This window comes from Megalops cyprinoides, chromosome 5 (assembly GCF_013368585.1).
Source record: "Megalops cyprinoides isolate fMegCyp1 chromosome 5, fMegCyp1.pri, whole genome shotgun sequence".
NCBI lineage: Eukaryota > Metazoa > Chordata > Actinopteri > Elopiformes > Megalopidae > Megalops > Megalops cyprinoides.
The window spans coordinates 9,914,676-9,942,591 of record NC_050587.1 but is presented as its reverse complement, the minus strand read 5'-3'; the positions used below and the strand labels follow the sequence as shown (position 1 = coordinate 9,942,591).

General features: G+C 43.3%; 1 protein-coding gene across 1 annotated transcript in view; it reads right to left on the bottom strand.

Annotated features, from left to right (window-relative positions):
* Positions 1-27,916, bottom strand: part of dcc (DCC netrin 1 receptor) — a 250,072-nt gene that overhangs the window by 86,253 nt on the left and 135,903 nt on the right. The window contains exons 6-7 of the mRNA XM_036529616.1: positions 14,364-14,518; positions 13,693-13,813 (exon numbers count right to left, since the gene is read on the bottom strand). Of these exons, the coding sequence (XP_036385509.1) occupies positions 13,693-13,813; positions 14,364-14,518 (276 nt within the window). The remainder of the gene's footprint in view (positions 1-13,692; positions 13,814-14,363; positions 14,519-27,916) is intronic.

The following is a 27,916-nucleotide window of genomic DNA, read 5'->3' as shown; positions in this document are numbered from 1 at the left end:
GACACCCAAAGTGACAACGCCTAAGTGAGTGCCCCCCTCTGCAGGGTACCAAACCACCCCCGTGTTGCGGTCGGTTCCCCCTGCCCCGCCTCGCGCTCTGCTGAAACGTATTAAAGCGCAGGGTTCCCGGACGGACGTTCTGCCTGAGACAGGTTGATGGGAACTCTCACAGCGCCGCGTCCTCTGTCTTCCATGTCGTCTGGCTGTCGGCTCCTTGGCCGACCTGATCAATCACGGCAGCGGTGCACAGATGGTTATTGTTGACCATGACAAAACCGATGTTCGCACCGGGGATGCCTCCTGGCCAAACGGAGCCAGCCTACGCTGCGAACGCCAGCCACCGACACACTTTTGGGGGTGACACAGCGGGACGTCTCAAAGACTGTGTAACACAATACACTGCAAAGATAATACGATTATGGTGCGAGGCTACTCTTCATTTACAGAATTTAAAGAATTCTTTACAGAATCTACCAAATTCCTTCCTCCTCCATCATGACTTATAAGGCATTGATATTAATGCCAACGTAGCAGCACTTCGGCCCATGAAATTGAGGCATAAATACTAACACCTCTTCTCTTTTTCTTACACCATAGGTCAAAATGTAATCTTTTTTCATTTTAAAAGCAAATACAGAGTGAATGGGCTCTGTCAGGATTTATCACCTCTGAAGATAAGACAGCCTTACAGTTCTCTCCTCTGAAAAGCCTCTGGACAGTAATCTTCAGATCAGCATTCATGCTTTGAATTATTCCTGCTGCTATTATTGACATGTGATTCTTTCTCATTTCCATCACATTCTGGTCAGGCCACAAAAAAAGAAAAAGAAAAAAGAGGAAGATTTTCTAATCTACACAATAACAATAATTTGTTAACCCAAGCGCAAAAGCAATCCGGCGAGGAAACGGCAGAATCACCAACAGGCCCCGGTGTCAAAGCCGGATGATTGAAAGCTTTAGTGAACCGTGTCCGTCCAGAATGCCATTTATGACTAATACCTTGTGACAAAGGGATGTCTCCTCCAACTCCATCGTCTCCGTTTCTCCCGCCAAGGCAGTTTTACAGATCTACTGGGGATTTCCAGAGGAAGAGGAGGGTTTTATGGGGAAGGAGACGCTGTTCTTAGTGATGGAACATATTTTTTGTGAACCTTTCAGGGTTTATTCATAAACTGCTGTGACAGGAATAATGCTGGTAGTTATAGAGCTTGTGTGCAGAGGTGCAAACTTTACGAGTCAGGCACTGTACGTGATTTGCCAAACCATGTAGATACATGTGCAAGTTTTTCATGGTGTTTTTCAGTGTTCTTTCCTACAAATGCTCTAAAAGTAAAATATGTAACTTGCATCTAATCATAATTATATTGGACTGCATTACATTTTTGTCATTTAGCAGACTTGTGTTAACTACAGGATCCATCCTAAACAATAGATTTTTTGCCAATAAGCCATTTTCTTCAGGACATTTTGCCCCATCGGCTTTCATGTGTCCAAGCAAATATCAGCCACATGTACTCCCCTATTCTGTTTAAATATCGTTTTCCTGCTAAGCACTGCTGCTAAGCATCCCGGTAACGCATCTGCTCAGCAAAGCCCTGCATAAATAAGAGAGCCATCAATAACACGGCTGTTAGGGACGGCCAGGCGACGGCCTTATCTCTGAGGTGTGTCACGTATTCCGCAAGGCAATTTACGTGAATGGCGGTCTCCGCGGTCCGCGGCCGTCATGGAACCCAGCGGCCTCGTCATTAGCATTCCGGTCAGCGCCGGCCCACTGCGCTAGGCGTGATGAATCCAGTTACACCGCTAATCAATCTAAGAACAGCTTGATCTCAATACAAACTGCGGGGGCTTTGCAAATACTCCCGCAGATCATGTATTTCCCTAAACATGTACGAAACCTTTAACCACGTTCAACAGTGGGCAAGCATGGAGGGGAAAACATTCTTTCCCGCAGTTTACCTGTGCATTTGCACTGATGATACAGGATCTGGGAATTCCTCATCAAGCTCACTACTTGTCCTTCTCTACATATTGGGCATTATTCCACCTACCACCTTGTTTACACCCTCTGCATCGCTGATACTGTCTTAAAGGTATAGTGATTGGCAGTTTATCATAAATACATTATCATTTAATACACATCACAAACTCAGCACTTGGAATTAATCTGACTTTTCTGTAAGTAATAAAATTATAAAATAGCCGAATACCACATTCTTCTTTTGCTTTTATTTAGCCAAGCCCTAAAATACTCAGTAAGCATTTGAAGAGTGGAAGCATTTATAAAGTGGGTAGATGTACCAAGCAGCCAAACACACCACAACCAATGGCCCTTATGTGGCTGACTAACAAATGCCTGGTAGGCCCATCCAGATGCTTTGTCTGGGTTTTAGAACCACTGTCGGAGGATGTAATGCAGGGTCTTTAAGGAGGAGAAACCCTTGAAGCACACCTCCTTAGTGTGGCCATATTAACCAGGCCACAGCGTGATAAAGACCCGTGCCACACCACCACACAGCGATTATTCCTCTCACCTAAGCTGGCAAAGGTGCCTGATGGAGAATTCAAAAGGACTTAGTTATAAATAGGAAAAGAAGTGGAGGCATGTGTTGCCAGGGTAACGGACAGCGATCCCCAGTTAAGCCCAAGTCGAACCTGTGCACAACGTTGAAGCATTACAAGGGGTGGGGTGGGATGTGTGGGGGGGGGGCTGATTGGAATGGACTTGAGGGGAGGGGGGGCGGGCGTGGGTGAGTCCGGTAAGGTCAGGTGCTCGCCACTGAATACAAATCTGTCACATTTAATATATGGAGAACCTTCTCTCCCCCAGACTCTTTCAGTTCTCAGCAGCCAAGGAGAAAATAGGAACACGCTCAACCATGAATGCCAATCATACCCCCGCGCACTCCTCCCCCCTTCCCTCCCCCTTTCAGGGACCGGGGTGATATATTTACATGTCGCTCATGCAGCCGGTGCAGCGGGCGACCTGCGGGGGGGGGCGAGCTCATGCAGCCGGGCAGCAACGGATGACGGAGCAAATTAACACAGGTGTCAATAATTTATCCCGCACTACACATTCCGGCCTTTGAATGCTAAGCAGCTTTTCCCCCAGATGAAGCTTACTCAGCAGCGATAATCGCGCTTCATTTGGGGGGATTTCGCTGCCAGGATCCCGGACAGGAAGTTGCCGCCGCGTCGCGGGATTACAAAGGAAAGCTGCGCCGGTGACAATGACGCGATCGGATCAGCTTTCATTTCCAAATAACATTTAAGATCATTTTACGCCCACTGAAAACCATAAGAATATTACTTAAGATTTTCTTTTATGAGAAGAGCCGTAGAGAAAAGGCAAAATCCTGCTGTTTACCTGAACAAAAGTCAAGCACCTAAACAGGCGGTGTATACAGAGGAGACCTTTTCTACAATGTCAATCTTTGATGTTGAAACAAGGTTTTTTTTATTTTTATACAAGACACCGAAGCCATCAAGTGCTTCAAAGAGTCTTTGGAGTGGGATTTCAGAGGTGAACAAAGGCACGGAGGAGGGCCCCATGACGGAGATTTGGACAGTAAACAATGCCGCTAAGAGGAGCCATTGTTTACATGGCATTGGCTCGAGTCAAGACTCATCTCTATGGATAATCCCAACACTTGCTCCTGGCTGCCATATGGATGCTGTAACATATCAATTTATATAAAAAACAGCAGCGCTCGAGCTTGCCATTGATATGCCGCGCAGACTTTGATGCTCTGGTGACGGGAAGGCGCTGAAACAAACCGCCATCAGTGGCACGTGATAAAGTAATGATCATCCACCCAGTGCACGCGAGGAATACCAATGCCACAGAGGATGCCGGGGCTGTCTCTCTCTCCAGGAGTTCCATTAACATTCAGTCAGCTGACACTTTGTTTTTCTGATACCCCTGCCAATTAGCGTCTGAACATGGAACGAGCCTCGCGATGTTAGGGGCAGGGAGAGGCAACACAAACACTTACAACAGGCCGCCACGACCGGTGCGACGGGGGCGCCGCTTTGTGCTAATTTATGGGCCCACTTAAATTAAATGACTTGCGGGGGTAGATGGCGGTGGGGGGGGGGGGGGGTGGAGGGGCTATGATGTTCTTGTTTGGTGCAGGCCCCAGGTCTCCGACGAAGGCCTTTCTGAAGCTGTATGGTTCAGTGAGCCTCGGAGTTCAGACAGGTTAGATTGCTGCTAGCTGCTCTGCTGAGTGATGTAATTAAAGACCCTTTGGTTTTTTTTTTCCCCTCATTAATCAAGCACCAGGTGAAAGCCAAAAGCGCTGAGGGAGAGATGATGACACGCTCATTTCAATGGCGGACGTCCATCTGTTTCGTTCCAAGACGGAGGCGATTCGGTAATTTCGTTTTGCGGTGGAGCCCGTGGGCTGTGTCGACAAATTTTCAACCACACCTGGAATGTAGTCATTTTTTTCTTCAAAGGCCACAACATGCTACTGTAAAACCAGCTTCTGGCTGAGCAGCCACTGAAGGGCTCCTAATCACAGTAACAACAGCTTTAAGAATCAGGTCGTAAATTAATTTGGTGACTCCACGTGACCTGAACTTTCCTGAACACTTTCCCGAACACCCTCCGAGATCTGTTCCACAAACAGACAAAATACAGACAATGTTGCAGCCTAAAGGAAGCTGATGCTCTTATACGCAACATGTGAGTGGACCTATGATAGATCTGTGCGAATCCCTCTCAACGTATCCACTGCAACACACGGTCTGTGAATAACTGAGCGCTCGTTACAAACGACTGATTATTTACTTGGGGCCCGGTCCCTACAGGTTAGGCGGTTTTGTAAGCAAGACCGGAGACTCTCTGAGAAGCAAATACATCAAAATACAAAAGGAGAGCCTTCCAGGCATTTAACATTTATTATTGACCCACAAAGCCTAAGTGCTTTGGGCCAGGGACCGCTTTGTGCAAAAAGCACATTTATAACTGCATCTGTTTGCAAGCCTCAAGAGTATGTTTGACTGCCGTTATCAGCGTTTTATTGGCTCCCCCGGGCTCCTCCCGTGGATTTAAGGGATACTTTCATAGGAACTTTACAGCGGCTTTTGTTTCAAAAAGCATTTTGATGTAAGAATTTTTCTGGATTTTTTTTTTTTTTTTGCTATGATTTTTTTCCTTTTTGCTTCTCCTTCCCATGCGGCAACCCACTGACAGTGATGTGAGCGGTCCACTTCCAGTTGGCATCTAACACGATCCCCTTCATCCACCCAAACACACTTTGTTCTACATGTTTCTCAGTTCCTGCCGCACCTGGGACACAAAGTGCGGCGCGAGTCTGACCCAGATAGAGCCGTTTCGGGAGGTGTTGATTCTCAAAATGTCAGGCACGAGGTGAGTGAGCGGAGGGATGCACAAAAAGCAAGCGGGGAGAAGATTTCCTCTGGATTTTGAGATTTCCACTTCAGCCATCCCCCCTCACCAAACACACTTCCTTCTTCAAATTCATGGAGTTATGATATTAGCTGTAAACGTTCGCCTTTTGCTGGCTCAGAGACAGCAGGGTCTATAGAGCAAGACCAGACCAGAACAAGACTGATGCATCTTCATGAAAAAGGGATGGGAAAATACGCGCGATTCTAATATTTACCATCATAAGTTCATTCATGCTATTCAGCATAATTATAACAGGTGCGGAGAGAGGGAGTGGAGGGTGACAGACTGAAATTGCCTCCGCTGTAAGGATGTGAGATGTGCTTCCCTGAGGAAAAGACATTAGACACCGAGGAGTAGGAAATCAGACCTCTCTGTATGAAGGCGTAGTACAAGGCCAACCTGCCGTCTGGAATCCCCCCATCTCGGTGAAAGGTAAACCCACTGAGGGTGACTCATCTAAGACTCTCGGGGCCGTGAACCCTTTTGGGGATCACGCTCGTCTTCGAAGGACGAGAACCGTCTGACAATCGAGCTACTCAATAATGCATGTGTAATTGCGGAAAATACCCAGAGGGACTTTTTTTGGCTACGCCGATACACAAGGAGCAATTCGGAAAAGGAGAGGGAGAGAGGGAGAGAGAGAGAGAGAGAGAAATAGAGAGAGAGAGAGAGAGAGAGATGGAGAATTTGGCAAGGGAGGCAGATGATTTCCTGTCACTCACAGATAAGCCATTTGCATTCCTTAAGAAATTCCTTCGATATCCCCGGGGAGACAGCCTAGAATGCTCTTATCATATCTGATCTGACAGATGTGGAATACAAAAAAAGAGGGAGGTACAGACGGGGGGAAAGGGGCGTGAAGAAGAAGAGAAGCTTTTGTTACAGAAGAGGGATAAGCTCCTTTAATATGAAAATATCAGCTGGGGTGGGGATTCAGTTAATGGATGTGCGCGTGTGTGTGTGTGTGTGTGTGTGTGTGTGTGTGTGTGGTGTGTGGTGGTGGTGGGGGGGGGGGGGTAACCGACGTTCACAGATCTAATTAAAAGAGCTTAGGAAGTGCAAGCTCATTACACCAGCCCACATTAAAGAGCTTAATTCTTCTCGACCAGGTGATTCTGCAAGCTCGACAGGGACCCGCAACACGGTCCCTTCCAACTGTCTGCCGTTGCAACGTGGGTCTGTCTCCACAGCCCCGTCTTTCAGGGAGGAAGAGAGCCGAAGAGAGCCCTTCTGGCACAGGGAGGCCGATATCAAAAGCCGGGAAGCTGTTTAAAGATACGTCGTGTGCCCAATGCGAAACACCGAGGGGGTGGTGGGTGGGGGTAGCATTTCGGGGGGCGCTGACAGCAATTACGGGCTTATCGACTGTCACCGCGTTCCCGCTGCCACGTTCTCGTCCGTCATCTTTCCCGTAATGAGCCGCCGTGTCAGCGCGCAAATGCAATCTGCATCTCAGCTCTGGGGTCTGACCGGGTACGAGAGGACGCAAAGACCCCCTCAACTGGAGGCTCTGTCGTTTGACAGACAGCGAGTGACAAGCGCCACGCTCCTATTGACAGCGGGCATGACGCGGGCGGCGTGCACGCAGTGGGATCATCTGGCAGAGAGTTCAAATGAGACAGACGAGAGGAGGAGCCCGATTTAAGAGGATCAAGGCATAGGTGCCGGGGTGGGCCGCAGCGACCCATTTGGCGGGCGCATTTCTGCTACGCCCAGTGGGGAGAGCTGACACACAGCTGTATGGCAAAGCGTACCGTGCCCCCACCTCGTAATCGAGACCGCAAACTGGGTGCACACGGGGGGGGGGGGGTCTTTGTCAGGAAGGGTGTGGGGTTCAGATGACAAATCAGTTCAATGGGCCGACCACTGTGCATATTGAGCAAGCCTGTATGCCATTTCCCATGTCCAAGGGTTAAACTGAAGTTAAGCTCACCATACAAATGATCAAAAAATAAAACTGAACCCCCTGCCCGTTTGGCTTTAGGACTAAGTCCCTCTGCCGATCTGCAGTAGCATGACATTTCCAAAACCGCACAGACCCTTCGGCCCCGCATATCCAGATATGCTACACATGCTACACAGTGGCTGTTAACATCCAGCATCTACCTGCTTGAGAAGCTGGTTAGCGAAAGATCAATGGATGAAACTGTGTCACTTGTGCAAGACAAAGGTTAGCTCAGGATGAGAACGACACTGATGTAGGTCAGATGTGGAGGTAGGCTGTATACTGAAATAATGTCAAAGCGGGGGTTTAACCCAAAGGGTTTGTCAACCCCTGAACTAGATGAATGACCCACCCCAAGCCTGATATTTGTCTTTCTTAATTGTAGTGTATTTATGGACTTTCCTATGAGCGGTGAACACAAATCAGAAATTAATTCCAAATGAAGAAATGATTTCTTCCACTCACAACTGAGTGTACAGATCTCAGAAGTCAAAACGGGAACAAGGCAAATCCATAGCGTTCCATCAGCAAACCTAGACCTTTCCCCAGGTAATGCAAAAGGCAGTTATTAAACCACCCAGCCCTAATCAGCTTGTAATGTTATATAAAAAATGTAGCGATTTGGAGGAAATGCAAGCATTTTGATCTGATTTACTGGAAAAAGTCAACCTGCAGCTGTAATTCCAATCCTCCCCCTACCACCACCTCTCTGCTACACTCTACTGCCATGGAGTGTTGCACCTTCAAAGTATCCCCCACCAGACAGGCTTTCTGCAGTGCTGTCGACAGGAAAACCCGACCTGGAGTCCAACAGCTGGATTGGGATTTACACCAATGGCTACTGATTCCAGGAGAAGGTTCAGGTTTTGTTTGCCTGTTTTCCTTTTTTATGTCAATTTTCTGTCTGGAGCCCGCATCCAATCCACCTCAGTGTAATGAGCTACCTTCCTACAGCTGCACTGTTGGTGTGTGCGTGCACTGGGGCAGAGAGAGTGAGAGAGATCCTCTTGAATTGGCTCAATACATTGTGTGACAGCAGCCGACATCAGCCCACATCCATTAATGAATGCTTCCAAGGCGTAGTCAAGCAACGGCTATTATGCTGGAAGCTGCAGAGTACAATGGGCTGTGTGTGTATGTGTGTGTGTGAGTGTGTTCTCCACAACCAGTACATATGACTGATTTAGCAGGTCGCTAAGGTGGCAGAGGCTAATTTCTTAGCAACAGTATGTATACCTCCTTCAACAGACACAGAGCCAGACAGCTCTTTGTCTGGTGCTGCTATGTACTGTGCATAACACCCACCCCCCCGACACCACAATCATCACCACCAGCAAATTATGACTCCAGCTTTGCCCCTTCAAAACACTTACTTAAGGTAAGAATTACCAATCTGACAAGAAACAGTAATCTCATCTTTAGTAAACTTAATCATTAACAGGACACAATCCTCTGAGATCATGCAACTCTTCTTCAATTAAACTGACTCCGCAAACAAGAATGACATCCCAACAACAGTGGGGGAAAAGCCCCACTTCTGGCAGTACAGGGGTGCACATTTTAAATTCAATATAAGAAAAATCAGGAATTAGAAAAGCATCTTGAGAATGACTCTATATCTACAACAATTTCCCTCTCGCCCAAATCATCCATGGACATGCCATTCAAAAGTAGTAGAAAATGCTACCCAATATCCCTTTCTCTTTGATATTTTCACCAAAGCCCTTAAGGCTTCTGTGCAGTACATCAAGAGTTCACATCACATTTCTGGTATCATTACTGATGAAATACAGCATAATATGAAAAAATGGCAACAGTGCTTGACAATTCCGCATTTCTTTTCTGGCTACAGTACTGTTGTATATAAATACATCCCTGAACTTTAAATAAGTAGGTAAAATAAAACTGATATACAAAAGGCTTTGCACTGATAAGGATTCCCAATAAATATAAGAATCTCCCATTAGGAAGTTACCATGGGAGGAAGAATCCGTAAGAAGGCACAGCTGTTTCAAGAGAAATTTGGTATTCCTGGTCTCCATGTTTGTGGAAAGTTTCACACCAACTCCGGCCAAACAAAAAAAAGCAGGGACAGATTTTCAGGTCTGCTGAGATAATGCCTTTGTGCTGTTTCCTCAATGTGTCATAACACCAAAGCACATTTCACAAAATGACCACTGTTAGCAATGGGATCTGTGGTCATAGCCAAATGCACATACAGCACAAATAGCAGCTTGGACAATTATCTACATTACTGGCTTGTCTGGAAAACAACTACAAACAAATTGTGCAACATCTAAGGCCTTTGTACTCTTACCTGAATTGGCCTGAATGAGCTCTATATTAAACAGCGGCAGTATTCAATTCTTTCTCTTTCTCTTCCACTGACACACAGCTTTTTTCTTGGATCCAGAAGTGTCTTGTAGCTGTCTCTTCTTCTATGACAGCACATCAGCTGAAGATGAACCTCTCCAAAGACATGCTTTACCTCAGCTTTACCCCCCCCCCCCCCCCCCCCCCAAAACCCCATCCAAGCAGAGTCAGTCAAAACCCCCCAACCCCCCTCTGAACAGTCACCTTCTCCAATATCACCTGCATCCTAGCATCTCCGCTAACCTGCTGATCAAACGGTTGAGCGGCGCTGTTTATGGTTAAGACTGATGTTGAAGTTTCCCTTAAGGGTCTGCGAATTTAAAGGCGCTCTGCGCTGCCTGTTAGGCACGGTTGCAGGCTACGGATCGTTTTGCGCGCGCCTTTTCATCCCACACTTTAATTTCCAAACCTCCGTGAGTCACCGCTCTCTGCAGGATCCATCTCTATCTGCCAAATTAACAAATAAGGACGAGAATAATAAACACACATTTCCGAAGTGGTGAGACAGATGCCGTCTCTCGCCGTCCGACCAAACGTATTGGATGACTGAGCCTGCCGCCCACTCCTTCGTCTTCCCATCCGATATGCCAACGTCAAAGCGCCTGTGACACACTGTCTCCAGTCAAATTATTTTCTCATCAAACAAATGCACTAGAACTTCTAGCATGTTCACTTAAATGGTCTCGTCGAGGCATTCGTCTCTCCATTTGTTAGGCCGTCAAAAGCACCGCAACGTACCACCATGTGATATTTCTTCAGATATTATCGAGCCGCAGTGTTGTCCTTCCGGTTATTTTTGTATTATGCTGTTGTTGTTTTTTCTCTGCAGCATGTGAGCAGAAAGTAATCAAAATCAATACGATTACTTATAATGGGCTTGCATTACTTTGCAGAATTGTGTGTGTTAATGGAATGGCTTGGGTCTGATTCCCCCAGCCATCCCCGGGGTTTGCAAATGCTGCAGGCCATGAGGACACTCTGCTTTCAGAAACTGCTTGGGCAGCACAACAGAACGCCCTAGCGGAGGCCGCAGAGCGCAGCGGTGAGGTCGGCGCGCTTCACAGAGGTAACAGGCCGGTTCGGCGTACTGCACAGGCAGCCGGAGAGGACGGAGAGGTAGACGAGAGCTCTGCTAATGACATCAAATCTATTCCGCTCCTGAGAATATGTGGAGCGGAGGGACGTCTCGGGGACGGACATCTCGGGGACGGACATCTCGGGGACGGACATCTCGGGGACGGACGCAGGTTATCGACAACCGCGGCCACTGATCACATTGCATAACGAGCAGGAACACCGAGCCGGTAAAAAACAGGACGTTTCCGAAGTCCCCCCCCCCCCCACACCTTGATGTGGTTGAGCCATAAACGGCATCAAACAAATATATTTCCCGTATCGGCAGTGCCTGCTTTTATGTCCACGATTTCACAGGGATAGGTCTGCATCGCTAATGAACGGACAAGGTAGCGAGCCAAGCTATACATCAAATGCATCAGCAGATGTTGCGGAAACGTTTTGATGATCCTCAAAGCATCGGATTCTTATTATTTATTTGCAGGAATTTCTGGGCAGCAAATGCTGCATGCTCGGCGCGCATTAGTGAAATACTGTACGCCCCTCGGTGGAATGCTCTGTGAAATATTCTCCGTGGCATTCCGAAGTGCGTGGCTATTTCAGTGGCAGCATATGCTCCTTTGTGTGGCCGTGCCATTTCGCATTCCTAAAGGTAAATAACACCGGGCTGAGAGAGGCTTTCAAGCTGCCTTTTGTGAGCTTTCAGGTCTATATTACTCTCAATAACGCTGGATGGAGATCTTTGACTTCATTATCCTTTGTTGTGGGGTGACAGGACCAAGAGGAGATACGAGAGGCTATTATCCAGGGACTCTAATGCGGATTGGATTGCCGGGCGTCGTCAGGGGCAACTCAGAGGCCCCCAAGCCCACGTGTGGCGAGAGTGAGAACAGTCTGTTGCGTTTTCAGGTACCTGCCGGGCCCACCCTGGGCAGGGCCAATCCTGCGGGGGGAGTTTGCCCTCCACTCAGCGTCGCCGTCTGACCTTTCTGCGATTCCCATCGTTCTGCACAACTTTAAGAGTCATCTGCACAGTCATTGCACAGTCACTGTTTGAGCAGTGATTATAAAAACACCTAATCCACCCCTTCCCAAAGAGAGACAGACAGTTAAAGTGGACTCCTACTGCTCTTCTAACTGGTTCTCAGAGTTTTTTTTCACCTGAATCACAAAGTACAGACACAGTCTATTAAGCGCAACTGGTTCAACTTAACTGCAGTGAAATGTTTAACATACATTTTGAACAGAACAAAAAAAAAAATACTTTTAATAAAACCTTCTTAAAAAGAATGAGAGTACACATAGTAGATCTAAAAATATCACCTGCACTTATAAAGAGTACAGTGTCTTTATTTTTACCTGTATGAAACACCTACTTGGGAACAGTCTGACACTTAGAAAGAACATGTTAATACCTTTCTATGGGATTGAGAGGGACTGAGAGTGTTTTAAATTGTGTTTTCAGCAGAAGGGCATGAGGTTGCAGAAGATTGATTATGACATATCTCATAACCATAGCAACACTATAATAAAAGCTATTTTCACAAATTAATCCCAGTTTATTGCCTCCCCAAATTTAACAGCACAAAAACAGACAACTAACAAGTTTATGCACATCGATATTAAACACAAAACCATATATATCTGTAGATTCAATTGCCAGGGGCAATTCAATGAAAGCAAAAAGTGGAATATCTCTAAAAATAAATAATGAATTTTAGGTAGTCTTACATTGTAACGTGTTATATTGTAACGTAACATTCACATATTGTTTTTATTTTGAAAAAGAAATTAAACATGCCATACAAAAATACATAAAGATGTGAAATTTTCGGTGGTAGTAACTCACATTTCGACCAAGCAGGCTTTTGTATTAGATAAGGCCCAGGCATTGCAATCAAGGTGGGGACTATTGAGGTGGAAAGATTTGATCATGCGTGCTGTGGGGGAGTGGATCCACGCTACCTCAACACGTCTATATAATAATAAACAAAAAAGCTCCACAGATCAAATCACACAGACAGCTCTTTTCTTTTAGGGTGTGCCTTCAGAGCAGTCCCTGCCACCATGTCAGAGAGTGTGTGTGGAATACCCCGGGGGGGGGCGTCTAATTGAATAAAGCCGAACGAGACAATCTGGGAACAGACACTGTCCATGATTCAAGGAGACAGTCGGGGCTGTTCTCGGATGTTCACATTCCCCTCACGCCAGGTGCGCCTGATGTCACCGCGGCAACGCGACGCAAACGTCATGCTCCACGCAAAGCGACCCTGCGCCAAATCACCCTGGGGGTGAAGACCGGATCTTAGGCTTGCTCCCCTGCGCTAATTCTTAGCCTGGGATTTCCCACCCGGCGCGCCAGACAGTGGCACTCTCGGTCCTAACCTGCAGCCTTTTGGCCAGACGGAGCCCCCCGTCCCTCCCTCCTCACGGAGAACGTTTAGCCACCCGTTCATTTAGCGCTGATGAAATCGATGCTCGCATCCTGCTCGCTAAGCTCTTTAAAAGCGCAGCACGGTTGCCCCAGGGTGGGGGCGGCGAGGGAAGGGGGGGAGCAAAAGCAATCTTGAGTGGCCTGAATCGTTCCAACCTGCTGAACTCTCGGAGGGGGGCCACATCTGGCCTCTCTGCGCGGAGTGTCACGAAACATCTGCCATCACCCGTGCGCTCCCACCCCCCCCACCCCCCCCCAAAAAAACCCGCCCCGTGTGAGCTCCGTGCTGCAGCTCTGCTTGCGGCTGACCTTTGACCTCCCCGTTGGCCGTGTGTAAGGGGGTGCGCCGTGTGGAGGGGGCGTGTGTGATGGGGGGGTACAGATGGCGGTGATGGGGCCGGCGGAGCGATGGGTCAGGAGGGCAGAGGTCGGGCCGTGTCGTACCTGGCTCCCGGAGGATGAGCTGCGCCATCGCCTGGGCGTTGCCAGCGTCGTTCTCCGCCACGCACTGGTAAAAGCCCTCGTCCGACTTCACCAGGCCGAGAATCTGGAGGTTACTCCCACCCTGCAGGGAACAATTTTAAACATCCTTCAGCGCAACAGGATTGCAGATTGAAGGTCTGTCACGTGTTCTTATTAGGTTATATAGGGACAGGAGATGGTTGCTAATGCTGTTCTTTATGTCAGTGAATTTTCTTTTGTTTTATTTTGTTCCCCTGTCTTGGTATTACGGTATATTGTCTGTCTGTTTGTGCTACTGTAGGTATATTGCTGATCTGCTGTCTTATGAATCTTGTTTCCCTGTTCTCCTTACCTCTACATGTTTATTATGATTGCAACTGAACTTTTTGTGTGAAAAAAGTGAGGAAAATTATACATAAATAACACAACATAGTGCAAGGGACAACATTATGCGCAATAATTCACATAACTGAAATCTTGATTTTTTTCCTTTTTTTAAGTTGATGTAAATCTGTATGTACATCATCTTGATGTTCATTTCTTCTCAGATAATTTGCCTGCAGATGCAACTGAAACAGCTCAAAGTTCCCCTAATCTCGTGCCCCGGGAGGTGTGCCATACGTCCCTAAGACCCCCCCCACCCCCCCACTTACAACGATCTGGAAGTAGTCGCTAGGGATGACCACCTCGCCGTTCTTCACCCAGTGGACGGCGGGAGGGGGCTTCCCGGTCACCTCGCACTCCATCTCGATGTCCGTGCTCTCGTAGGCGTACAAGTTGGAGGGGTAGTTCAGGAACTGCGGAGGCACTGCAAGCAGACAGATGGGACACGACAGGTTCCGTAAGCCATCAAAGGGAATGCCACCATTCTGTCAAGATGCACATTTTGGCCACGTTTCCATACCCCCGGCAAGATTATGCTTGTTACAGCAACTGCTATGAGTTCTGAAGCAAAAATAAACTTGCTTCTGCCTTGCCTCAGATGCACACAAAGTTCAGACTTTGCATGAAATGCATTTTGAAAGTGGTTTATGCAGAATATTCTTGCATAATTAAACCCAAGTCAAAAAAATGACAAAAGTCATTGCACAATAGCTTCTTAGTCATATTCAAAATGTCATATGTAGCCTTAGTCATATTCAAAACAAATGCCATTACCATTTTCATGTATATCACTTTTGTTTGTTTTAATATTTTTGTATTGTATACTAAGCAACTGGGGAGAAAACACAAGAAATGATTGTGTTTTCTATAACAATGACTGGTTTGATTATTCTGAAGTAATTTGCTTAATTTTTAAAGCTCTCTTTCCCCCATCAAGCTGCAAAACTGCAAGCTGTGGTTTTAGCTTCAGGCTTTCTCACAAACCGATGAGTGACAGATAAGGGATTTGCGTGTCTAGTAAGCATGTTTGCACAAATAAAAAAAAAAAATAATAATAAGATGGAGGCCTAAAACTTTCCTAAGCAGCTATAACTGCAAGCAGACAATATTAGACATAGACTGTTATTCTGTGTATCCCAGATCGTTGTTATCTCAGAGTCTAAGCCTGTAGATATGACATCAGGCAGAGATTATAGAATTTTAAATTTTCATCATCTTAAAGTATTTACATGAAAAACAATGTCATACAACAGTAAATTAAACATTCTTACTGAAAATTCTATTGAAGTATTCCCGCGTTCTCTTTAAAATGCATTTGGATATTGAAAAGGGGTCCTAACACTAGCCTGAGATGCTAGGGCTAATACTGTAACAGCGACATGAGCCACTGTACAAGTAGCATCTTCAAGGTCGTGGATCTAATTTCCTTTATGAATTCAATCTGCCGCTCTGTGTGGAGCAATTCCACTTCATAAACAACCATGGCAGCGGAATATAACCGCCTGCTTAATGCCCAGAATGTTTAATCATTAGGTATGCCGGAGATAACCTTCTCCAGAGTCCGAGTTAAATATTTGCCACGATAATCACAGAGAGCTGCGCTAATAATGCAGATTGGGTGGAACAGACGAGCCCTGGAGGCATTACTGAAGGACCGCCGGTTCGACATTATTCTGGAAGTCTGCCTTTCTGTGACTGTCTTTACTACCTCGCCGTTAAATTGCCGTACCTGTGGTGGTAGGCACACTGAAATCCACACGTTATTTCTACTCCTGGAAAGAATATCAGGTCATCTCAGTTTGGAGGAGATGAACAGCAGAGAATAAAATTATTTTTTTGTAGAAGATTCTCTGTTGCTTTCTCCTCTCCTCTTATTAACTGAAGGTAGCCCGCAGAACTCAATTCTCCATCAGTGAATTGACCACTGAGGAAGAAATATAAGACTAATGAGCTAGTTGCAACAATGCATGTTACAGCCTGTATAGAATTGTTATATCTTTAAGCTGATAAAGGTAGGTGCTTGCTAAATTACTGGGTGATGTGTGGCCAGTGTAGTTCAAATGATGAAATCAAAATGAATCCAAGATCAAAATTCAAACAGAAAACACATCACCCTACAATAGCGGAGTCTGATTTTAAATAAGGGGGAAGCTTATCACTCTGTGAAATACCAACTAAAATCCTGATGCCAAATTTGTCCACACATAACATGCGCAATGCAGCACACAGAAGATAATACACAGTTTTGGAAGATGCTTTGAGTGGCACTCTCTGTGCAATGAGAAGCAAGCAGTGTGTACTCATTCAGAAAACAAGGACATTATGGTGCAAAAGAGAGTCCGCAGAAGAAGGTGGCTGCTGAATAGCATAATTGTCAATGGAGACTCACATAATTTTATCTGACCTTTGCAGACATTTCAGGCTGCCATAGGAGATGTCAGGTAAACACTGCTGCCCTCTCTGTGGTGTGATTTTTCCGCAGTGCAGCACCAATAACCAAGCCCACTTCAGACACACATCGCAATACAAAGGACACAGGCTGCCATTCCATTTCCACACATGGCCATTATCTAGGTAAAGCCTGGTTACACGGTCTATCATTTTAGCAGCGATCTGGCTGTCTTTATTGCTCCTTCACGTTGATTCTTGGAGAAATTCTGTGTGCCTGCACCGAAATCGCTCCTCGGTCAGGTCGTGGGTGTGTCGGGTCCCCCAAGTGACAATAACTGCTCTTCTGTGCACCCTACAAGTATCTAGTGGATGTGTAACAGCTTCGCTTTTTCCACCGAATTTGTTCAGAGCAGAGTATCAGGAGCAACAATGGACTACAAACTGCCATGGAACAATAACCATTCCATAAGAATGCAATGTGCAAAAACAGGCTAAAAAAACAACCTTATAAACTATAATAGAAATAAACACAGCACACCACAGCTATGCAAAAAGAAAAATAAAATGCAAACAAGAAGAGCATTGAGCCAAAAAAATGCACACAGAAGTTGAGAGCTGCATTAAGGCCGACACTAAACCATAAACAGATGTAGTAAGCTATTCCTTGCCTAGCTGGAATGTACCTTAAGCTGTGGCAAGAGAGGGAGGGCTTATTTAATCTGTCTGCAAACAGCTTACAAACAACAGAGGCACGATGAGTGGACAGACATTGCCAAGTAGACAGAATCAGCAAATTATGCGCTTCCTGGAATGAAGTGATTCACAGCCTTAAAAGGGCTTTACCAATGACCACTGAGCCGGGCTTCCAAACTGTCGCCACATCCTGAGGCGGCGACTCACAGCTTCTTTATTTCAAAACTCGTGTTGTGTGTCAGGCTTGGCTTCTCTGATTCTGCAGTAGCCCGGCTCTAACACGTGTCAAATTAACCCGCTCGCTAGCAATTTTCAAGGATCCTAATACCAGTGCTAGCTCTAAGCGGGAGGACAATACAGAGCGAACGAAAACGCATTCAGAACATACACTGCTGCAATGAAGTGCATGAGTGCATGCAATGAGTGGCTGTTTCGTAAGTGTCGCCCGGTAGGACACGGGTCTAAAGAGGAATATAATAGCAAGAACTGACAATTGACATTACAGAACATGATGAAGAATGAGGATACAAACTCTTGCCTGAAAGATACTTCAGAAAGTATTTTACATATCTCAATCTCCTTCCCCAGGGATTATATGACATGTAGTGCTCTGTAGGGAACAATATAACTGGAACTATACTTGGACAGAGTGGAACACAACGTGTGGCTATATTCCATGAACGCAGATCAATCACATGTAAACATTAGAGAAAGATAAAATGTCTTTAGCCAGCTACAAGAGATGACCTCTATTACCAGCTTTAATGCACAAAATTAGATTGTAATGACTCCCTTGCGGAAAACCATAACCTTAGCTAATACGGAAAACACCATTTATGCCTAAGGCTATGTACTTCTCAGAACATACATATAATCAATGTGTTGAATATTACTCTTAATTAAAAATTAATTATGCACTTGTTCAGTCTAGCGTTGTATTCCTCAGAGAGGATTATGACTAAATAAATCGGTGTTTCATGATATATGATGTTGAGGGGATTTCCACGGTGAAGGACAACATTCCCATTCTCGTTCGTATTTTTCCTATTCCCCGGTCATGTGTTACCACAGCGCACATCAATATGTCATTAGGCATGGCTTTACGTTATCGGTGGTGTTTTGCACTAATTAAGCAATAATGATTTCCTTTTAAGTGCAGTCCACCAACATTTTCACTGGAGGCATTCCACTAAACTGCCGATTACTGGTGGATACAAACGGCTTAGAGAATGATAGCCAGTGACAAATATCAGAAAACAATATACATACATACATACATACATGGTTTACAAATGCCAATAACTCTGTATACACTATATGTGTATGTATGTATGTATGTATATATACACATATATATGGAAAGAGAGAGCATACACAAAGTTATTGGCATTTGTAAAACACATTTCCCAAAGAAAGATATGATTGTATCTGTTGCCTGTTATGTTATGGCACGGAGAAAGTAATAATGATTCATTTTCAAGTAAACAAATAAAATGCAATCAATGTTTAGTCAGAGAAGAGTCAAAGAACCTTATTTAATATGCTATAGAGGAAGTGATAAGATAAAAAAAAAGCCAAAACAGCGATTGCACCAGGGCGACCGCATATGCCACTTCCAGGAGGAGCATTAGCATGACAAAACAAACACTGTCTGTGAGGCCGTTTCATATGAGCCGCCTGTAATGACTTACCCATCCCATTGATATGTAAATCTGCACATCTCTCATTTGAATAAACATCTGGCGCGTGGGCTAGAGAGAGAAGCCTCTGTTAATTCCGTCCCCTGTGGGAGGTGGGAATCCTGTGGGACGGTGACAGCCTGCCGCACCGCTGGTGACATTCAGGGAAGCTGTTCACACAGTACCCACTCGGGGACAGATTTGAAAATGAGCTCCCTTTAAGTGGGGTGGCTGCCCCTTGCAAAACAGACGCCGCCAGGGTAAATACACCACCGCTGCGCAATCGGAGAGCGGCCGAGCCATTATAATAATGTGCCCTCATTACCATTCACATTCTCACATAATTATTCATTATCAATGGCCTCTCGAGGAAAACATACACTAAATGACAACTTTTCAGCCATTGTGGGGAGACCTGGAAATACATCTGACGATGAATGCTGTTTCCCCTCTTAGTTCTAAATCAACAGTAGCTTTGTCATAAATGGCAGGCTACATAAAAGATTTAACTTATTTTTTGATTAAATGTTTATTTGTTGTTAGATGTTTTTACTGTTAAAGTGCACATATACTTGTAATCAATTGTTTTCAATACACCTGTGAATGATGTCAGTTCAATACCATAATAATAATAGTAATTTACAATACATGCACAAAGAGCAAATGACTCATTTGCTATGAAATTGCCAAATAATAGGTCATTTATTATATAGTATATACCAGACTTTTAAATGAAAAGAGAGTTTAGGACAAGTAATGTTGCCAGTGGTCCGAAACACCTTTAATGTTCTTCAGCTCAGTAAATCATTCAACAGAATACTACCATTTCCATTATTATTATTATTATTTTTTTTTTTATCTCAAATGTCTTTACAAAATTAGATTCTGTATCAGTTTAATCCACCATTAGTGCATTTACTGCTCTTAAATCATGGCTCCATATCTGCAGAGAGCCAAAGCGGCCATGGTCGATAAACGAATTGCGAGAGGCTCTATGTAATTCAATGTGACACATGTAACTGACCGTGAAAGCATGGAGTGATGCCACCATTAACATAAGCCCTTGGAGCAGATGACCTCCGTCCTGAACTTCTGACATGTCTTTAAAAAGGACCATGAGTGACAGTCCACCTCAGAGCCGCCACGTCACATTTCATTTTTGGAAAACGCTGATTTTTTTTTTTCCTCATGAGCCCAAATGAAAGACACATGAGATGACAGTTGGAGAAAAATTGGGGAAATATTAAGGCAAACAGATATTTTGGCGCTACTTTTTACACAATTACCTTACATGATTGAACTGCTGCTTACATAAGAAAGTGTATGAACACTTGACACAATAGGAACAGTATGAAGTGACCGCTTGGTTTGAACATCCAAGGTTTCTTTTTTGGATTGTTTTGCATTTTCTTCTTGAACCCTAGGTGGAAAAAAGTAATGAATGGCAAATAATGACTAATATTTATTAGTAATTTGTGAAGAAATTATTTGTACAATCTATAGGGGTGTATGGGTAAAACTTCAATGTGACACTAAACTTGATGATAATACAGCTGTGAAGTGATGCCCTCGGATTCACGCATACTGATGCACAGGAACATGGTCCACGCATTCGCCAGGCTTTCCTGGAATGGAACAATGTGTGTGTTATGATCACCCAGCGTGAACCCTAAAAAAGCACCTCGGGGATCCACTGGACCGGTGCGTGCATCACCCCGACCATATCCAGAATGCGACTGAGCGTGCTAGCTAAGCTGTGTGCAGCGCTTCCCACAGACCGGAATATGATTTCCGGGAGAAAAATCAATGTTTTCATAATGCTGATGGCCCACGGAAGCAGCGACAGACATAGAAAGAGAAATAAAAAAAGAGCACAGTCGTTGAAAAAGCAGAGCTGCTCCCACTTTGGTATTTCATGTCCTTTGATCTGAATATGGATTGAATATGTCATTGCATGTAGATAATTTTGTCTGCCTAAACAATCACTCTGCATCCTGTATCCTGTTTTTTGTTTAGTAAATATCTGAGCCACCATCATTCAGTAAGTTTATAATGCCCCTCACTATGTGTTTAAATATAGCTTATAGCCTGCTTTAATGCTGAAGGCAAATTAGGACTTCTGTTAAAAAAAGGGATAGGCAAAGTAACAAGACAAAATGGGCAACAGATTGATCAGTGGACAAAATAATGGAAGTAGTTCTTATCATACAAAAAGACTTGGTCCTGTTAAATCATTACCTGCAATTCTGTTAAAGATGTCAATTAAATGTGCATTATACTGTGAACTCTACACAATTTTCTGTGTTCTTCACACTTCCAGGTGATGTGCTTCCTCCAACTAACCGAACGATGGAACTACAGTTCTGGTTTTGTGAACAATTTAGCGATAATCCAACACGCTGCCTGGGCTCTTCCTCAAATTATGAAATCGCAAAAAAATTTGTTACATACGCAAAGGCTTAGAACATATTTCAAATAAAAATGATCAGAACAGTTTCATTTTATAAATAAGTTATGGTTTATGGCAGTACTTTGCTGCGTGCTAGAAGCAGAAAGGACCACTGTACTTTTTCCCCAACAGAGAGACACTGATATTACATTTTAAAGGCATCAAGGTTGCTTCTATGAGAAAATAACATTCAGGATGGACAGTTTGCTTGGATCTAGAAAGCCTTCATAAATCAGTCCGAGAAGGGCCATCGACTTAGTATCAAGCCTATATTACACATATGTGTTAAATGATAATTGTTTGGTAAAATACTGACATTCTTTCAGAAAACCTCCCGAGGCACTGAAGCCAGGAAAATTAGAGCTTTATGACCATAAATGCATTTAAGAGACAGCTCTGTTCCACTGAATCAAACAACTGAACAGATAAATTGATTGATAAAAAAGCTGAACCAAGGGAGGGTTTAAATAAAGTGTTAATATTTATCAGTAGTTACACAGTTCCCCTTAAGTTCAACTGAGTAATGATTTGCGTTTCCCATTGAGTTCACTCACTATATCTTTGAAGACAAAGGATGCTTTCCGTTTCAGCAATTCACAATTTCATTCATTTCCCCAGTCAATTTTCTACTTGAATTAAGGCTGAGGATACTTTGTCATTAACTATGCAGTCAAAGAACATTGCGGTTAAACTAAATCTTGGCTTTAGTCCTTGTAAGACTTGCAAATACCTTCGTACTGTCCAAGACATGGAGAGCTCTAGTTTGTCAGTGAAGCTGTTTGCCCATAGTAGTGACAGTCATTTTCAGCAGTCTTTGATGAAGCCAAATCCTGATTAAACAGATTTAGTGTAATCGAGGATTTACTTCATGTGACTGGGCTGCCCCTGAAGCGTGTTTAGTACAGAGGGTGTCTCCCTTGGTTAAGTAATAAAAAGAGCTAATAGCTAATGTTTAATTATAGCATCACTTACTTTGGAACATGTATGAACCGAGATGTTGAGTACAGTGTATGCAAACTGAGCTTGTGAAATCTTTGATCCTTCATCCACATTATGAAAATATGTCATTTTAAATACAATATGTTGCCCTATGTTTCCTTAATTATTTATGGAGCCTTGACTGCATTTACAAGCATGGTAAACATAATGCATGCTTATGCTACAATGTTTGGTTTTTTTTATTATTATTATTTTTTACCTAAAAAAATGCATCATATTGATTCAGAACCTTTTTCCCCATGAACTAAGACAAAACAATAAAGATGCATATATTTCTGCAAAACATCACTTGGTTATGTACTACCATCTTATACCAATAAAGTAGTATAAACAAGTGACTCCTTGCCATTTAGGTCATTTACCCTAAATGATAAATGAGAACCTTGAGAACGGGGACTTCTGTGATCACTGTACTCCACTGATAATAAAATAATGCACAAAGATTTATTCCTGCCACAAAAGCCTGTTTAATGTAGCGTAAGTATTGATAATACAAGCAATGCATTGTTCCACACAGGCTGAGTCCCGGGTTCGAGTCTGAACTTTGTCATTTGCTAAAAATGACCAGGGGTCTGTGGTGGTACACAATTGGCTTCATTCTTCTGGGGTAGGGTGGGTTTCATCAGCGAGGGTCTGCTCATTTGACCACTGTGGCACCATCTGGCTTATGAGGCACCTGTGAGCCACCTGATATGAGCCTATCTTCCAATCAGTGTGTGGTCCCCCATGGTGCATTGTGGGACTTGTAGTGTGAAAACAGCCATTGCCTGTATACAAGTGCATCAGAGGATTGCACTCATCTATCTTCAATGGTCCTGCACCAACAGAGAGAGTGTTGCAGAAAAGCCAGCTTAGTGTGGTACAATTGGTCATTTCAGACTGGTTGAAAAGGGATAAAAGGGAGTATAAAGAAAACACTAAACAAAGTGATTAATATGTGTATGCACATAATGATGTGGTGGACAAGGATTAGTTTCAGTGGTAGACCAGAAAAGTTGTTATTGTCCAGACCTCTTTACAGCATAACGTTAACAAAATTAAATTTTAAAAGGGAAAACCAGAAAGCACAAACAAATTTGTCAAAGTAGAACTGCTGCGCGGGAGTGGAGTCTATAACAGCCTCACCCTGGCTAAATCTAAAAGGATCTCTGTTAAAGATATTTCATGAGATATTGTAATAGCGAATGGAGTGGAACATATTGAGGTGAACAAAACAAGTGAGCCAGCAGCCAGCCCACAAACTATAACAAGCAAGCATCAGAGTTTTCATTTGAGGATATGCCCAAACTGCATTTAAAAAGCGGTATTCCTTTGAGTTTCATAACACCACAGTTTGGCAGTCTGAAAGGAAAAAAACAACCTGTCCATCTGGACTTGTTCACCCGCACGCGGCAGTAAAGACGTATAATATGTAAAATAAAAGTATGAGTGTGGGTGTTGGCACAGCGAAGTAGGAACAGGGAGTGCTGCCAAGCACAAATATGTGGAACTGTGCATGAATGACGAGGGTCACCTGTGCAGACAGAAGGATTTTGGGCAGCGGTGTGGCGTAGTGCCACAGAGCAGGCTTTGTAATCTTGGGCAGGTTACTTAAACCACAACTGCCTCACTAAATATCCATCCGTATCAAGGGATAAAACTGTAACCTATGTAAGTTGCTCTGGATAAGAGCATCTGCTTAATGACAATAATGTCATGTAGTACACAATGGCTTGCCATGATTTTTTTTTTTCAGCATGACTACAGGAGTAATTGCAAGTGTTGTACTGCACAGAGCAGGAGTCTGAATAAACTGGAAAAGTACCATACATGCCATATGTCATGTCAAAAAGGCCACAGACTAATTCAACATGGTAAAATGAGTACTGTGTTAACAAAATAGGTGAATCTCCATTGCTATCCATTGCTGCATCACCTGAAGTATGGAACGTTAATTTGGGGTAGAAGTTAAGATTAAGTTGAGGGGTAGAGTAGACTATTAAGTTTAGGACAGGACATATGTCATTGTTAAGTTACATGAGTACAACCATTTGTCTTGTATTTAAAACCCTTTCAGCATGGATGTTGACCACGGAAACCTGCTCACTAATTGTTCCCAAGGTTTGTACTTAATCCTAACTGACCCCCCCAAAGATTAATCTGGTAATTTGAAAAGACAAATGAAATTTAATGAGTCAAATGGAACATGGTAAAAGAAATCAGTAAGTACAAATAATTTCCTTTGATCTTAGAATAAACACAGGCATGTTTATGAATCAGTTATATTTTTGTTTAAAAATAATTCCACACATAAGCACATAAGGCAAACACATACAAGATACAATCAAAATGACTGCACAGAATGCTAACAATATATCTTAAAAACAACAACTGACAGAAACTGTTCAAGGTCCAATACTTTGCTGAGTCCTCTTATTAGTGCCATCTTGTGGTAAAACAATGGTACTGCCGTTATTCTGGTTACTCTGGGGGAGCCAATCACTCAGTCAATGAGTGAGTCAGGAACACTTCCAGGGACACTTAACCGCAGCAAATAAATAATAAAAAAGAAACCCTCTACATTCAAAGTGAATGATAACCTGGAGCTCTGCCATTGACATTTTGTTTGGTAGATTAATAGGACTGTTCAACTTCCTAATGAGTCTCATTGAAATCATTATTATGGGAAATAACAAACATTCATTACCCCAATCACGGCCAGTGACACCCACGGCACCAGACTCATTCACAGTTTGTACTGTGCTGAATTATGCACAAGAAAATTGAATGAAGTAAAAATAAAATTTCTGTCCGTTGTTATTATTGCTGTCATTACTGCACATTACTGCTACATGTATTACAAAAGTATCATAAATAAGGACCCTGATTACACAATGAAGGCATGCACCATGGGCTATTTTCTGATATTTTAGTGTTCATTTTGCTTTATGTTGCTTACTTATGGTAAGCTTACTACTAATTAAGGCTTACTACACTGGCCCTATCCCTTTACACAAGTGTGTTAATCTCCTGGTTTTATCTGTGTCAGTCCCAGGATAATGCAGTAATGCTAGTCTTAGCTGCATGGATATTATGACTCCATGCTTGGTATTTGAAAATAATGAGTTCCACAGGTAACATGCCTTTTTTCATCCTAATGATGTGATGATTCGCACTGCTCAGACATGTTTATATCACACTGAATTCATTTGTTACACATGACATATTAGAACAGAAAATATGAGATTACTTCAATATCATTGAAGTACACACAATCGTGTTAATAATATGCACCTTGACAACTGAAAGAGGTGAATAGACTTACTGCCATTATTTATGCCATGCCATTGGTTCATAATTATTTCATACATCCAGTAATTACATGAGGTATAATAATTTCTGCCTCTCTGTCTTTAAGTTTGATGTTAGGGAAAGATCCTCTGGGTGGTAGGATGACAATATACTTTATATAAATCAAATGAGGAATTAGTGTTTAGAGTATTAGCTTCCAATGAATATAAAAGGTGTGTCTTCATTTCACTTAAGTTCTGTGCAAAACATTATACAGGTCATGCAATGCACAGAAGTTCGTAGTTCACTGCTGACTGGGTAACAACACAGAAATCGCATGATGTAGTGGTAATTTGTGCATCAAGCATATCATATATAAATAACTTACCACATTTTGTTGTGTTACAACCTGAAAGTTTAATGGATTTGAACTGACATTTTTCCCCACAATAAACAAAAAATGCATAACACTTTAATGAAAGAAAATTATTTCTGTTAAAAAAGAAAATTGAATGAAAAATATAAAACAGGAAAATCCAGCCTGTGTTCACCCGCTGAATTATTTTGCATTGAGTGCTGAGTTACTCCCCCTTTTGCAGCAATTACAGCCTCAGTTCTTTGGTAAGTAGTAATTTTTCACAAGCTTTTCACATTTTGCAGGGTTAACTTTTGCCCTCTCTTCCATACAACACTGCTCTAGTTGTTGCACATTACAAAGACACCACAATGTATGGCAATATTCAGGTCCTGCCACAGGTTTGCTATTGGGTTTAAGTGTGACTTTTGTTTTTAAGCAACTCTAGGATTGCTTTGGCTCTGTGTTTGAGGTTGTTGTCCTGTTGAAAGACGAATCTCTGTCCTAGTTTAAGGTCTTTTGCAGACTGTTCTAGATTTTACTGAAGGATCTACATACATTTTTCACCATCAATTTTTCCTTCAATTCCGACAAGCCCATCAGTCGCTGCCGATGAAAAGCAAGCCCACATCACAATGCTGCCGCCACCCTACTTCACAGTGGGGATGGTGTTGTCAGAGTGATAAGCAGTGCCCTTCTTTCTCCAGACATAGTGTTTAGCATTAAGGCCAAACAGCTCAATTTTTGTTTCATCATACAACAGTTTTGCCATATTGTCTGAGAGGCTCCTACATGTTTTTTACATACTCTAAACAGGACTTCATATGACATTTTTTCAGGTTTGGCTTCCTCCTTGCCACCCTACCTGAGCAATTTTTGTCTGATTCAGAGTTTCTCCCATTTCAGTCAGGGAACATTATAGATCTTTTAGTACTGTCCTCTGCCTCTTGGTTGCTTCTCTGACCAATGCCCTTCTTCCATGACTGATCAGTTTTAGAGGATGACCTGGTCAATAAAGACTCTGGGTAGTTTTGTGTTCCCTCCACTTCCTGATAATTGAAGTCACAGCGCTTTATGAGAAACACAGAGCTCTGGAAATTTTTCATATCCCTCCCCAGATTTGTGTCTGTCCACAACTCTTTCTCTTGAGTCTTTGGGAAAGTTCATTTGACCTCCCATTTCCTTGTACTGAATGTCCAGCGTGGGACCTCACAAAAACACGTGTTCAATCTAAACAGTTAATCGGTTGCACACAGGTAGATTCCATCCAACATAAACTGGCAGGTTGTGTAGATCAGGTGGGAAAAAAACGAATCTAAAAAATCTAAATTGATCAAGGTGTCAGGTTGACACACAATAAACACTTTCAACAGTCAGTTATACAAAGATGATACGAATAAAATATGTCCTCCACATTAAAATATGTTTCACACGATTCTTTATGCTTGAATTCAGATTTCAGCGACGGTACATTCTCTCCTAAAATCCTCTAAATAACATCAGTCATTTGGTGGAGATCCATGCAAGTTGCATGTTTCAAAGCATGCAACTGACAAGTTATGGAACAGTTTGTCACAATACAGACAACTTCACTCAAAGTAATAAGGCTACAGTCTTTTTCCAGCTTGCAGTGGGAAATCTAATGCAATCTGTGGCTATTACTGAAAGGTATTCAAAGAACAAATGATCATTCCAAATGTATGCAGCAGAATTGCACAGCAAAAGGTTTTTGTTGCTGTTCAGCAAAGCACAGTCAGTGAGAATAGTAGGTGATGGGCACAGCGTTTATTGAAACAGTATAATTTTTTTTCACATTGTTAAATTCGGCATTATTCCCAGAAATGTTTAATAATAGCTCAGATAACAAAATAGCACAGTGTAGAAACTGCTGAACTCAGCATTGTGAGCTATACACAGGAGTAATGCAAAACATGCCTCTCTATGTTGGGTAACTATGGATCAAATAAATTAACTGAAATTCAGCCC